General features: G+C 38.0%; 2 protein-coding genes across 5 annotated transcripts in view; both read left to right on the top strand.

The window, feature by feature from the left end:
* Window positions 1-3656: 3656 nt before the first annotated feature.
* On the top strand, window positions 3657-8933 carry LOC111267923 (isoamyl acetate-hydrolyzing esterase 1 homolog). Of its 4 annotated transcripts, none has more exons than XM_022846514.2 (7): window positions 3657-3796; window positions 4183-4337; window positions 6540-6687; window positions 6863-6921; window positions 7356-7617; window positions 7926-8141; window positions 8506-8933. In XM_022846514.2, the coding sequence occupies exons 3-7, from the start codon at window positions 6631-6633 to the stop codon at window positions 8707-8709; spliced, it is 798 nt and encodes a 265-aa protein (XP_022702249.1). In that variant the 5' UTR covers window positions 3657-3796; window positions 4183-4337; window positions 6540-6630; the 3' UTR covers window positions 8710-8933. The 4 variants fall into 4 exon arrangements, with proteins under 4 accessions (XP_022702249.1, XP_022702251.1, XP_022702250.1 ...); XM_022846515.2 differs by lacking the exon at window positions 3657-3796 and adding an exon at window positions 3806-4058; XM_022846516.2 differs by lacking the exon at window positions 4183-4337 and having other exon boundaries at window positions 3667-3796.
* Window positions 8934-12220: 3287 nt separating this feature from the next.
* The window catches only part of LOC111267919 (uncharacterized), a gene marked incomplete at its 3' end in the record, with an annotated part of 7376 nt that continues 4157 nt past the window's right edge, over window positions 12221-15439 (top strand). Inside the window, exons 1-2 of the mRNA XM_022846503.2 lie at window positions 12221-13518; window positions 15239-15348. Coding sequence (XP_022702238.1) covers window positions 13449-13518; window positions 15239-15348 — 180 coding nt within the window. The remainder of the gene's footprint in view (window positions 13519-15238; window positions 15349-15439) is intronic.

Here is a 15439-nt window from a genome sequence, read left to right as displayed (position 1 = left end):
TGTCTTGTTATTGTTTATTCGCCACAGATCTATGAGTTTTGTGTTTGAAAATATAATACACCTCAGAGTACGCAAGATTACCTGTACAAGGCTACGATATCTGCTTCGTTGGTAGGCCTAGAAAGTAGCCTTGTTTTAGGATCTCATAAATAGACCGGTTGCGCTTTAACTGTGCCGATTGGGTTAACAAAGAAGCCTGTGTTGTTGGGTCGCAGCTTGACTCGTTTGCTTGGGAACTATTGCTCGCGCTTACTAATCCGTATTGAAAGATTATTAAAAATCGGCAATGAGGGAACTTTTCTCGAACTATAAAATCTAATTTATAGCCATACTATTTTAGGAACATATATAAACTTAGTAAGGGCTGATACATTTCATGCAATTACTTATGATATTTAATCGCCTCATATTCATTTACGGATCTTGCATAAACTCATACCATTATTGGTCCATTAAAGGACGTTTATTTTTTTTATGAAAAACCAGATGATGCGTAGAAAGTATCACCGATCTTCGATTTAACTCAGTTCTGTGGCTGGTTTTCACAACTAATTAATCATTATAGCTTTTAAATCTTGCAGTAATTAAATTAGAATCTTTCCTGGATAGTCGTCTATTTGGTGGCGAAATGTACAATTACAATCTAAAGCTCTCCCATTTTTACGTTCCCTATAGAGAAAACATCACGAAAATCAGAGTACAATATTGGGTTCGTCTCGCTATCCACCTGAAAGGCTCTGTCGGCTAAGTTGTAGGTGGGCACTTGATCATTTCGTTCCTCCCACACACATAATATATAATGATATACAGCTTTGTTTTATACAAAAATATTCACCTTATTCCAACTTAACGGAGTGGTGTCATCACTGGCTTTTGCCTAGTGCGCAAAAAGTCTCATTTCATGGACAATCAGTCACGTACTCACTTCACTTCTAACTACTAAAACTAATACTTAAGAAACCATTAAAGAGACCATTATTGTACTACGTACGCATACATATACACTATATGGAGCTAACCATTTAAAAAATAGCGTTGCGCAAAATTTTGGTTTTAATTTCGTTCGGACGGTTTAGCATTTCTGACTTTTTTTCCCATAGTTTTTTCCCCACTTCTGTGCGACGACTGGGCAACCGACATAATTTGTCTTACCTGGGACTTGGATAACACTAAAACGATTTCATCACACGCAGCAGTACCAAAATAATAGCTCCGTCGGCGTTTGCTTGCATTAATTCTGGACTCCCGTCATCTTTGAAGGAAGGGAAAAAGAGGCACTTTTATAGTTCATAATAAAACTACATAAATACTACTAAATATTTACATAAATGTAAATATCAAATACAAAGTTTGAATACCCAGGAGCAACTGAACGCAGACATCAAAAGTAGCTCATGCGCTTACGAAAAAACGGATTCGCACTTCGTGACCCAAAAAACGTGTGACGGTCGGTTTAATTGTATTGGTAAAAAGTCGTCTGCGGCATCATGTATTATATGTTGAAGCCATTCGCATCATTTCTATGTCGAAGAGTAAACTAGACTCGGAAGAATTTAAGGATCGTCACTGACTGCAAGAGCAGTATGTCAACATTTCTCTTGGTATACGTGCACTCCTACGCGTTTTCTGGAAATCGTGGACAAAGATACAAGGTAGGTCTAGACAAGGACCGTGGCCGAAGAAATTGTACTGCGGGTTAGGCGGGATTCTACTGAATCTGATCCTATGCAAAGAGAGTCATTTCGATATACACTAACTACAAAGTGGTGGACCAATGAAAACAATCCCTTCTCGTGATTCATGAACAAGTCTGGCTTTCTATTTGAATAGAAAGCATTATTAAGTCAAACAAATTATTGAAGTTTGGCCATGTTATTCTGTCCACTATCACACAGTCCCAACTTTATCCGGTCAGATATAATATCTCTAAGCAAATTCAACTAAACGAAAAAAACTTTTCGATTCCTTGGATCGTATATAAATGCATATTATCTCTAGTTGCAATACATTGGCGTTAATAATCAATTTTCAGTTTTCGCCAATTTCTGCAAAATCGGAGGTTCATTAAGAGCTTGTTAGAGCGCATGGGCAAAAAAAGCCAGCTAGACTAATCCACCATTCACTAAACGCTCCGGGGCGAAGTTTTTTTTTTTTTTGAAAAATAGGAAACTCAGTAACTTAATCAATATTTTAAATGTATCTTGATAAAATGCTAGATCATGCAAAAAGCAAATAACACAATGCTCCACTTGATTTTCCTACTGTGCTCATTTCAAAAGTTCCAAGTTAGATTACAATGTGAATGGTTAAAGTTCGCGAAACATAGACCAACAAGACATTAGCTGGCTTCCTTCTCACCGAATCCCGAGATCAAATTTATCGACTAAAGCTGAAAAAATTTGGGGTAGAAATACGTCACGTATGTTTTCAATGGATCCAATGAATATAAAAGAAGCAAAATTCTATCAATGATCACTGTTGAGCGCAATCAGAATCGAGCAGTACTTCGAATGCAGAATACGAGGTAGATTAAAAACAAACCGATAACGTGTCAGTTTCATAAGGCGATTCCGGAAAACATGTGTTACTAAGGGTTCGTACAAATCTTTGATTGGCTAATTTAATCCTCATAAAGTTCTTCGTATAGCTGTAATGCAAAATAAAATGCTATTTATAGATTCGGTTCATCTGTGAATAGTACGGATAGCAATAAAGATGAAAGGTCGTTTTTTTTCTGGGTTTTTCCTCGAATATTTACATCAACTATACAGTATGTACAGAGTTGATAGCAATATGATCATCCAAGGTGGGAACTGTGCGTTTTGCTGCGATAAAATATGCATTAGCGAGAAGTGATGAACATGTATAACTGTTCCTGGAGCAGGCCCATATTTTGTCCTGGAAATCCTAAGAGTCAGCCTTTGACAACCTTTAAATGGTCTATCCGCGTAATAGCGAATCACACACATGTGGACTCTCCAAAATGGTCTATTAAAAGAAATCACAATAAATACTTTTATTTTATCTTTGTCAACTCGAACCGGCTCTGACAGTTCTGAAATGGCGCTGCACGCGTTGGGTCAAATCGATTTATCAAATGTGTAAAAACCAATTTAGGGCATCCAGCTGAAGAGTGTCTGGACAGTCGTCCCATAGGCGCAAACGAGACATTAGATGATGTACGAGGGTGCATATTTATCAGAGGTCGGGATTTGAGCTTTACGTAGCCGTATTGTCTCTGAGTAGGTATTTTCGATATATTCAACGGCAGTATGAAACTCTGTTCTCAAGCTTACCGTGAACCTAACAAATGTCTAGCGAAGTTTAGATCAAAATTCATTTGGACGATATTGATATTTGTTACGCGATAAACTACGCCCAGGTGGCGCCACCTGCAATTATATATTTCAGTCAATATGCAGAAATACCTATAATGTAGGATAAAAACTATGCACATTCAGTATGGCGTAGGCTCCATTCAAAATTACCGTATATTTTTTTATAAATCATTATCAAATCAATGATTCGATAATCTGTTAATTCAGATAGTACATCCGCTGCGCAGTGCAGATATGTTTAACACATGCTTTCACAAAAGATTGTTACCAGAATCCGTCTGCAGAGCCAATTGTGGTAACGTTCTATTTGACCTGTCCTCGAGGGTTACTTGTCAATGCTCTCTGTTATAATAAGTCGCGGGCCGGCGTGTGGTCGGCATCGTCTGCTTCGAACAGCTGACACAGACTTGATCGGTTTAAAGCGCATAGTTTTACAGCTTGGAGCAGACTTTGCGGTGGTAAGGAGCTCTTCGTTTGAGCAAAAACTGGCGTGCAAACGGCACGACATAAACTGCATATTAAATTGGCTTTAATTGTATTATTTGTAAATCTTCTGTATTTTGTACGGTTACACGACTCAGAAAACAGTGGTAGCTTGTAAAATGTTTACTTGTATGGTATAGTGGATTGCTTTCTCTGTGGATAAACGTGCGCCTGAATTGCTATTATTATTATAATGCTAATATTACATGATCTCATAAAAGAAAGAAGCGCTAAACAGTGAGTACCTACAACCAACGCAAGGCTATTGATTTTTTTGGTTATGGAAAAGTGAGCATAAGATAAAAGCTAAAACGTACCATACATATGTTTACGTTGTTTCACGATTTGTTATCTTGTTCAGGTGGTTGACCGTGAAGTGAAGTTATATGAAAACTGAAGTTTATAAACTATTATTCTTGTAAGTTTGCTCGTTTAACTAAAACGTGCCACAAACAAAACTTTCTGCCACCGAACCCGCTACATTAACTTTGTCTCTCGATTCTGTCTTCGAAAACTGTAAGTTTTCTTTTCTGTGATTCATTTTGCAACACCATTGTATGCTTATGGTATTATATTTTAATGGACATATGGAAGGAAGCTAACTGTGTTGCTGGTCAAGGGCTTAATTGATTATTCGTGGCATCTTTACCGCTAACGGTGGATTCAACTGTAATAACAATAATGTCCATTTTGTTTTTAAGATGATCGTAAAAACACGTATTGTAGGCGATGTATATACTCTGTTACCATGCGAAATACCGATTAGCCTGTCGCTACAGTAGGGTAATTTAGGGTCCCCGTCCACAATAATCTGCTCAGCCAATAATAACAGATTAGCGAAGAGATAAGTATCTAGCACACAAGGACATGCCTATCGCTTTCAATGACTACCATAGCTAACGGTGGTAATGCTTTTTAGACAAATTGCTAGATAATGGCATGTTTATATATTAGTAATATTATATAACATAATGTTACTTATATGTTATACAACTTTAATGATAGCTGTTAGCATTTGAGTACAAATCAATTTGCTCCATCTTTTCGACGAGTCTTATTTTTAAACATCAGTTCAAGTAAGCGCTGGTTATTTTAAGATTTAGATGGTATACGGAAAATGTTCATCAACCAAAGCATCGGTGCGGTACATCGATTAGAGGTTGAAGGTGCGATTTGCTTTTCGCTTTCGGCTTTTTATAAATGCGTATTTTAATAGTACGGAGCGTTTTAATAAGATAAGAAAGCGGAGAGGAGCTGAAAAGAGCCTTAAGCTTCGTTGCCGACAAAGCTCAGAACCCCATTAGGCCCACAACATCTCAACGCTATCTAAAGTGGATTTTTGTTGTTTTTTTTTGTAGTTTATCATAAAACACATTATTTAAGTAGGTTTCTAACTTCGATTCGAAGACTACTGCACAAACTGTCGAACTTTGGTTATCCTTCCACAGGATTGCGTAACTCGATAAATGTTCTGTGTATATAGCTATTTAATATTCATTTGCAAATGCCACTTGGCGATAAGTATTCTAAGAATAACTTTAGGCCGAAAAGCTAAGTTCAACTAATGACAAATGACTTAATCTGGATCTTTTTCTAAACAGTTCAATGAAACGCTATAGTAGTTGGATCTATTTTTGAGATAAAACTAAACATTCATCAAAAAGACGACACATACAAATTTTAAGATGGTAGAAAGAAAATGTCAGCTGACACAGATGTTTGATCCGCCAGACCGTCGAATAAGGAAACATTACGTATGCTCATACTGCTTAATGGTAGCAAACTTGAACCGATAGAGTTTAGGCTGAGAGCAGACTAACATATAAATGTCGGTGTGCATCAAAATTCATAATTTTGTTCCAACTGAGGATATTTTAGCAATGAATATTGACATAGCTAGCCGGACTTTTTGTCTAAAGTGTAACTCATTTGTAAAATTGTATTACCTAATGTCTATCCGTCACGGTCTCAAACTTCTCAATGAAAGCTTACCTGATTGTCAAACGGTGTAATCATGACCCAAATATCTAAACAAAGCTTACTCTTTCTTGATAACGAGTCGAACGAACCATTCAATACTTTGTAAAGCGTCCATTCAGATAAACTTATTTCGCTGTGTTAAAATTGAACGTCATATGCCATCGTGCCTTTGATGTACCTACCTGACCCTAATGCTCCTTACATAAATGGAACCGACCTTTGAGACAGGACATCCTATATGCTTCTATGGTTGGTACTATATTAGTTACACTGAATTAGCCATCTGGTTTGTTAGAATTCAACATCTTCAATGTTAGATTATAAGTCTGTGCGTGAACCCCACGAAAACGGCGCCTTATTTTGTCCTGAGGTAACATTTATACAATTATTTGTAATCGAACTTGCAAAATTTGCTATGTTAATATTTAATTGAGGTTTTTACCTATTTAATACGAATAACAGTAGGTTTTGCTAGAACCAATCGTGGTGATTATGTACTCATCAAAGAATCAGGTCATACGGAAATCCCGCTCTGTCACGATTTGTGGACTCCATTAGACAACTAAAAAAACAAAGCTGACCATAAGTCAATGTTCATGATTATGCCGAATTTGATCGTCGTACACTGCAGCGTATAAACAGAGCATTTTTACAGCTAATGTAATGCTAGCGGAACGCTAGCTTTAAGTTAATTGTTGCGAATATACTAAGACGCAGGGTTTTTTTTTTATTCGAAAGTGACTCAAATTTGGTCCGCTTAGAGCTGTTGATTACGCATTGAAGTTTGTTGACTTGGTCGTCGGCAAGGCCAACTGGGATCATACGGAATATGGCAACCGCGATCGATTATCCAAAAGTGCTCTGCTTTGGCGACTCGTTGACGCAGGTAAGACTGTCCCGAGTTCAAATCGACCAAGACAGTGCCGCCAATAATTAAAAATAATATAATGCATTTGTGATTCAAAATCAATGCCGTTGGGTTAATTATTATTATTCGGCAGTTCGACTGTTATTTTAGAAATGTTTGTTCGAAAAACTACTCAGGGAGATTCTTTTTGCAGTACTGCTTCAACTTGAATGATGGATGCTGGGGTACCATCATTGCGTCTCGTTATCAACGGTAAATAAATACTTATAATAGATAAAATCTTTCCTATTTTAATGCCTATATCTTTGAGCACTGCTGCAAGTACCAGGCCGCGTCCTCATGAGGAATTCAAGAAGAAAAACTAGGTAGATCAAGCTGATAAGCTAATAATTAATATACTCAATTATATTATTCGATCAGGTTGGATCTATACAGTCGGAAACGTGAATTTTCGCCATTGCATTTGTAGCAAGTTACATCACACGGTTCATGCTAAAGAAACTAGTGAAAATGAATTCATTTGGAATTTCACGTCTCGATACATCTATTTTTCATCAGTAACTAAAAAATGGGAAAATCTTTCTACTCTGCCAGTGTTCCTAGGCACATCTAATTCCTAGCTGCATAGGTATGTAAAATATCTTTTATATTACTATTAATATATATTAATTAATCTGGAAATATAGGCAGGTTGACGTGATAAATCGAGGGTTCAGTGGCTACACTTCACGGCAAGCCATACACATGTTGCCTCGTATTCTCTCAGCCTTCAGCAGTTGCCAGACGGTGCTCGGAACACAGACTGATGGCAATCCGCGCGCAAATACATCAATCACTGCGCTGCTCGTTTGGTTCGGTGCTAACGACGCCTGCACCCCCGCAAATGTCGCACACGTTCCTGTAGACGAATACGGGAACAATTTGGATTTGATCGTCGATCAGGCCATAGTGTGTTTCTACGTGTTTATTGTTTGGGATACTATATCTTCTGTGCTACTTTCTAGAAAAATCGATATAGACCATTAAATAGATAACTCCATAGCTAGTTTGTTCGGCAACTTTTACCTTAAAAAGCGGCGGCAACTTTTACCTTAAAAAGCGGCGGCCATGTTTACCTCAAAAAGCGGCGGCCATGTTTACCTTAAAAAGCGGCGGCAATGTTTACCTTAAAAAGCGGCGGCAACTTTTACCTTAAAAAGCGGCGGCAATGTTTACCTTAAAAAGCGGAATTCATAACAGATTTTCTTACTGTACAGGCTTCTGGACTGCCTGTCTCACGTATCATTCTGATCACCCCGCCCGAGTACGACCACGCTAAATGGACGGAGCTTAAAGGAACGGAGGGCGTTCCAGCTGATCAAATTGGACGAGCCGAGGGTCGCAGTAAGCTGTATGCTGAAAAATGTGTCGAAATAGCAAAAAAGCGAGGCACCCAGGTGGCTGACATCCACAAAGCAATGCAGGCCGAGTCGGTAAGCTGAGTAAACTTCTTTAGTTTTACCTTAAGTGCCTTTTTGTACCTCTGTGTAAAGATATAGGTAGACGATTCGGCACTACCGAAGAACTTTCTATTACAGAATTTTATTAGCCTAAAAATTAGGTATAGGATTCTCTGACATGGCGTCATTTAATTTCACAAGTGTTGTCAAAGTGGTGTGAAATCAGGAAAAAATAATTCAATCGCTTGGTTGAGCTTGAATTTCAATAGGGATTCAGATATCGAAAATTACTATAATATAGTTGCTTATATCCTTCATTTTTCAAATCTTTATCTTAAAGAATTGATATTTCAATGTGATTGTATTTTGCAAACATTTTTTTCGTATGTTATGACAGGATTGGCGTTCATTAATGGAGGACGGACTGCACTTCAACGTTCGTGGGGCAAAGTTTGTAGCTGACGTGTTAATCAAGCATCTTGACCAGCTTGTAGCAAACCTGCCTATTATTTTTCCTTTATCAGAGAACTCAAAACGGGACAATCCAAAAGAAGAACTCATGAATTGGATGCCACGTTGCAATGAAAAACAGACGAAATGACCGTTTCAACAAGAACCGGCTAAACTTATTGACTGTTCCTCGAGTTCTTAAGCCATTTATTGATTTGGCTATTTGACTAGATATTAACTTTAGAACATCTAAATCTGAGTTTGGTTTCTTTTTTTTGCCTAAACAGCTCGAACTAATCATTGCCATCTTTGTTACATTTGTTTATCCTAGAGCGTGCTACGACTTTAAAGTTTCAAATAAAGGAGAATTTCTTATTGCTAGTTCTTATTTGTAGATCTTACACGGGCTTTAACAACCTTTTCGATACATTAAGCCTATCATGCAAATACTTATTGAAAATATATATAGGGCAATACACCAACTATATAGAGTATATAGAAAAACATTAATATAAACAATAAACAACACAAAACCGATGTTATACCAATCATCGCAACTGCCGCACCGTGAGGTTCGTATACAGCCCTTTGAGCGAAAACCCTTAAAGGGATAATTAGACGTACAGTCTGAACTTCCTAGGTACAAAAATATTGCACAACAGTGATATGATCTTTCTCTGAGTGACAAAGTTGAAATCTGAGTGAAATCGCTAGCTAGCACGCAATGGTAGAAAATCCTGTAAAGCTGCAAAGGGTAAGTCAAATATTGCGCTTGAAAGTTTCTAGTGTTTAGTGAACCCTGGGGTACAACTCAAGAGGTACGTCCTAGCTAAATACATTTACATACAAAGTACGATTTATTCGTGTTTTTAACACTACATTATTCATGTTCACTCATATACTGTAATATACACTAATAAACACCCTCAAAACTCAAGCACGGCCGCTTTTGAAAAAGCGAAGGAAGTACTTTGGTTTCGAGATGGGGTAGTGACTGCAGCTCATATAATTTTCTAACTGCAATTGCAAAAAGCCAAGCGAAGAACGAAAATCTTGGACGGGAGCGGCGGATGGGATCGTGTTTAAGGTCGTGGGAACAATAGACTACCAGACTGACAGGTTTCAGGACTTGTGCCTTTGTTGCGGTGGTCCAGAGATGAACTCGACCGAATGATTCGTTATGTCCTTGATATCACCACTCCAAATCCACTCCCATTTTTTCTTCGAATTTAATGAAGGTACAGGCTAATAAAGAGTGCAGCTTGAGGAAAGAATTGCGGCAGTCGGTATGAGTTTAAGCAGAGCCAAATCCAGCTCTCAATTATGAGAGCTGGATTTGGCTTTATTTTAACTTTTTTTTTAACTTATTTAACTTTAAATTAAATTAAATTAAACTTTAAAATGAAAAATTTAATTTATTTAAATGTTTACCACCATATTTGGTGTTGCATGTATACTTCGGCCCCAACAATGCGGTGATGCGTTATCTACGCCTCTTCAAAAAACAAGTCAAAAATGATTCAAAGACAAGCAAAAACGCGAAGTCACATTAGAGCCAATCACATTTAATAACTTATGCGCTACGCGCCGATAGCGGACAAAATTTGGCTGGTGGATACTCAGTGTTGGTTGAGTTTATTTCAGGAGAAATTAATTCAGAAAGGAAAGGACTTTTTACTTTCGAAGATAAACGTTCAGTAGCAAAGCTTTCACTTTTCGAAAACCACGAAATCGCTGAAATTCATCGAAAGTTGATGAAGGGATCTTATACAACGAGGTGTCAAGCGAAAGCATAGTATTGTAGCTGCAAACGATTCAAGAAGAGAGAGCGTAAGATTGAAAACCAGGCAGGACCTAAGCAGATGTCAGAACCTGAAAGTCAAGAACGCATCGCTACGGTCCAAGAGGTTTGCTAAGAAAGCAAGGCCTGGGGTGTAAAAGCTCTGTCGGCCAAAACGGGCATTTTACAATTCTTAAAACATGGAGTACAATTCTTCTGTAACATGTAAAATGTTACAGAATTATAACCCAAGTACTAAAAACGGCGAAATTGAGTAAAACATGGGTTTGTGAACTGACTTTTGGTCAACAGAAAACCCGCCTAAAGCATACAGTTGCAATAGACCAGGCATCGTTCAATTTCCACTGCTAACTGGAGAAGAACCAGGCAAAAGAATAACGTCGTTCTAGAGAGAACTCGAGTTTGGTCATAGTGTCGAGTAGGTTTCGCTATAAGGCGATGCAATGGACATTAAAAGCATCTGTTACTATAATATACGAGATACTGACTGAAACTGAACAATGTCCGCTAGCTTGAATTCCCCGATCGGCTCATGGACTGTTGGCCCGGCAACTGAAAGTATGCTAAGTGGTCAGTTGACGACAATGCCAGACTCCATCGTCATGCCTCAATAACTTCTTGGATTGAGCAAAGGAATATCTAACGTTAGTTTGGACTCGTTTATTCCCGCGATTTAAGTTTATGTGAGATTTTTCATACCCTAAGAAGGGCTCCTAATGGGCAAGCATGTCCCATTAGCGATGTACTTCGAGCAGCCATAGATAGAACAATTATATATGGGAGCGCGAGTGGTTGGTATAGGACTGTCCAGAAGATGCCCGAGCGGTGGCAAAACTATGTAAATAATAAAAGAGAGTGAACTTAACAAATAATAAAAGAAGCCTTCTTGCTCAAGTAGTACAAAAAGTAATTCAATTTCAGAGTTCGCCCGATTCGTTTGCAATAGCCTAATAGTTTGAAGAATGTAAGGACCTCCTTAAAAATGTTTTGAGAAGGGTGGGATGCACACCTTCAAAGAATGAAAGCACTGATGAGGCGAAGATTGCTTTTGGTAGATCCAACTGCTGTCCCTAACCTTCTTCTATAACGCAAAAGAAAACTGATATGTAGATTGATATGTTGCTAAGGGGCCTATGAAAAGCGTTCTAAAATTTGCGAACTTTATGCCCCGGATTTCAGGGCTATCGAAGAGTGTATTGTCTCTAATGGCAATAGTGGCGGAACTTGTTTCACTCTCTTTTAATGCTAATGTATGTCTTTTTAAAAGGAGATATAGATGAACTCTACTGTTACCGGTACTACAGACTCGCAAAGAGAATTAGCAAATTAAATCTCACAACCGCACAAAGGGCCGCATTGTAGAACTGGCAAGAACAGTGGGCGCGGAACAAGATTTGCGGGATTGACCAGGATCATAGACACGTATTCTGATACACAATATGGCCAATGAACCATGCAGAAAGTTCGTGCATCATGTCACTCAATTAAGACCATTCAGAGCCAATTTCGCAAACGTCCGTAAGGCACAGATACTTTTGTGTGTTCTCTGAGTGTCGGAAAAAAACAAGGTTGAATATATGATTCTTCACGGCGCAATTTTAGATGCGACGCAGTAAGACCACCTATACTACAAACCTTCACAATAAGGAACGACCAAAATATTTATGGAAAGCATGATGAAGTCAAACAATTTGTAAATCGATGACACGGTTATCTTTAGCAGTTTTACGAAGGAAGGCTAGCGCATGAAAAACGACAATCTTAAGTGGACTATGAGGCAAAAAGAAGTTGTAGATGCTAGTTCGCCCATTCAACCTTTCCCCCTTCAAGATTTCGAAGTAACATAACCAGTGTGCCAACTCTTGTAGGAATCCCCTAAAGGCCCGAGTTGTGTGTCTTATTATTTTATCGGGAAGTCTGTACTACTTGTCACCTGAGAAAACTTACCCTGGGGCACCAGAGACCCGTAGGCGGATACCCTAACTTTGTAAAAAAACATTTCTATGATCTTTAAGGTTATTTAACATTTTTATTAATTTCTGCTAGGTCTTGCCAACAGCTCCCGGCAGGTCACGCTCTAAAAGCTCAGGTGAGCGCTTAGGGCTTAGGTATGCTATTGCTGCGCATGGAGCCCATGCGAAAGGTAGGCTTGCCCTTCTGTGATCTTGTATTTTTTAAATGAAAAGAAATCTGTTGATGCTTTTGTTGTTTGAAAGAGTTATTTAGGAGGACTACTCGCACAGTTTCGTCCAACGCAGCATAATATGGTAGTCAAGTATGAAAGCCTGTGAGCCCAAGTAAATAACTTAAAAGAACATTATAGCAACTAAAAAATCGTTCACTCAGAACTCAGAGCATCACAGGCAGAATCAAGCTTAATTATTTGTATGATCTTTATTAACTACCGCTATAATGGATTACCATTGTTAGGTCAATCACATTGTCACTAAGTCTATATTTAGAACAGCGTCTATGACGTGCGTAGCTTGCAAGTTCGTTCCTCGTATGACTAAAATTTAGATTTTTGTGTGAGTGCATAGAATGCTGTACGATATGACAAATCAGCTACATAAACATAAACTTGTGAGAACAGATTCCTAACACTTTTGACTTATTTACTTATACTTACGTGCTTATATACTATATACTTAGATAACGCTGTTTTGCATTACTTAAGGATTTTACAAGCGGGAGGCTCAGTACGAGCGATGTCAAGTGAAAAAGGGGATTGTTATTTCTAACGCGAAACTCATACGATCAACCGCCAAACTGGCTGACATTATACACGTTTTATATTCATGATATATGTATATGCTGCCAGGGTTAACGTCCAATACTCCCTTAAGCACTAGTTCGGCGGACTGATTTTATTCTAATCGCAGTCCGCCGCTCGTTCTGGCGCCGTGCGAGTAGTCCGATCGGTTGTTAGCGGTTCGTCTGGTCTGCGTCTATCAGGTACGCTCAGCATATAAGCCGGCTTCGGTTGCAACTGTGTTTTAGACCGTGCCGATCGAATCGGCTCGGTGTATTTTGTGTTTAGAGCCATTCGTCAGTTTTTAGAAGTTGTTACTTTTTGTGTAAAATCGAAAATGGCTCTCCCTCCGTTCCGTCAGCAGCAGTATCTTATGACCCAGATGACACAGAATGTTCCCATACAATGTAAGTTCCGGGATATTCCGTCCGGTCAACAGCAAATTTTCTATCCTGTACCAGTGTCCTGTTGTGCGCCGGCAAACAAAAGCCTGATGATTCTGTCGTGTCCCAGTCTATTTGACGTTTTCTTGTGGGTACAATTACCCACGCTGAAATTACTTGCGATTTCATTTGTATAATAAAAACTGCGTTATTGATCGTGTCAATATCTACGAAATGATTGTGTTGACTACAGTATTATAAACATGTCTTTTCCTGCTAATTACGTAAAAAACGAATATGATTGGAACATGTTCCAAAATATAAAACAAACATCTTGAAGATTATCCAAGACTTATCTGTACCTAACAGAATCGATACAAATTTGTATTGCAATTACTCTGATATCAGAACTCTAATTTCTAATTTACTATGTGTTATTCGTAAGTTTGGAAAGATTTTCTCGTCTATTAGATATGGCTATACGTTACCACTAAACGAAGCAGATTTATTTGTTTCGCAGAATGGTGGTTAGAACATAAATTTGCTAGAAAAAAAAACCGCTCAATTATGCTGTAATTAAGTCACCAAGCCCGATCGCTTCTCGTGAGCAATTCTATGTCGTTAGACTAAATTCGTAAAATATCGTAGAACCTTTTCTAGTTTTCAAACTTTTTTTTCTAGTCAAAAAAGGGCTAAAACTGTCAATTCAGAGCAGACTACTGTTTACTTAAATCGTTACGCTTTTTAAAGCTTTTTTTTTTTTTTTTTTTTTATTTAATTTTAAGACTGTTGTTAGTTCCTGAAGCAACAAGTCATATTCCAGAAATTATAGGTGCCGGAATTTGCGTTTTTTTTTCTTTTGTTCGTGATTGAAATAACCGACGCTAAGACGCTGTAGATCTACTATGCAGCTCATGTTACCTTATCAAGCTATTTTTAGCAGCTCAGTAAAATGAAGATTTTATTTGTTATTTATGAGCTCTATGTCTTCGTTATCTTGAATGAACTAGTGCAATCCTAACTCAGAAAAATCGTATGATATTATTGTACTAGTGACAACATCAAGTGATTGAATTGTTCACTTAACATTGTAGTTGTTCTGGCCCCGTGATATTACCTATGCCTTTGAAATAAAAGGTGTTTTATATGTATATTTATGAGTTTTAAGAGGATATCCTGTATGAAATTGAGTTATCGTAGTGTGATTAGCAAGGACGATCCGCTATCTAGGATAACATCAAGTTATCTTTCACTATATCGCGTAACAGTTTCTTTAATGTTTTTCTTGACACCGTCCACTTACAGTCGGTTGTTGTTATAAATAACTTAAGACAAACCAATTGTTTGTTACGAATATTGATAGTTTATTGTTATTTTATTTAAAAAAAAAAACATCTATTTGTCTCAAGCGTTTTGGCTGGCTGATTAGTGAATGTATGCGGGAAGATTCCAGTCTTTAGAATAAGTCAAATGGGGCCAGACTGGTCGGTTGAGGTATAGCACAATTTGCTAGCTCTAACGTTGACAGTTGGTACATTATATTTCTACGAATCACTAAAATAGTTTCTGTTGAGTGGTTCGATTATAAGCAAGCAAACATCGTAAATAGTCTAACTACATGAAAAGATGCTACTTTACTGAATAAAAAGAGATTAGTGCAGTTAATAGTTACAGTATATTTTAGAGGATTCACGACGGCTAGTGATGCTAGCAGGTTAACTACGTTGTGCTATGATTTTTGCAGCTCGTATAAATCCTCGTCCGTCACAGGGAAGCTCGAGTCCATTTGTGAACACAGGTCATGGCCACTCGCAATTTGTTCCGCTCAAGGTGGGCTCCCGTGCAGCGACTCAGGTAAGGCGGTAACAAGTATTTCTAAAAGGATGCTTCCAGCAGTAATGATCTGAGCCATCTATAAACATGAAAAATGTTACTCAATTCTCTA

This window comes from Varroa jacobsoni, unplaced genomic scaffold, assembly GCF_002532875.2.
Source record: "Varroa jacobsoni isolate VJ856 unplaced genomic scaffold, vjacob_1.0 scaffold_1241, whole genome shotgun sequence".
Classification (NCBI taxonomy): domain Eukaryota; kingdom Metazoa; phylum Arthropoda; class Arachnida; order Mesostigmata; family Varroidae; genus Varroa; species Varroa jacobsoni.
Note: the sequence above shows the minus strand (reverse complement) of the source record. Positions and strands in the feature narration are given on the sequence as shown.

Excerpts from the sequence above, each read along its gene's own strand:
- LOC111267923 (XM_022846514.2), top strand. The coding sequence starts at position 6,631 with ATGGCAACCGCGATCGATTATCCAAAAGTGCTCTGCTTTGGCGACTCG. Across the intron at positions 6,922-7,355 it reads ATTGCGTCTCGTTATCAACG|GCAGGTTGACGTGATAAATC; the intron begins GTAAATAAATAC and ends CTGGAAATATAG. Across the intron at positions 8,142-8,505 it reads AAGCAATGCAGGCCGAGTCG|GATTGGCGTTCATTAATGGA; the intron begins GTAAGCTGAGTA and ends ATGTTATGACAG.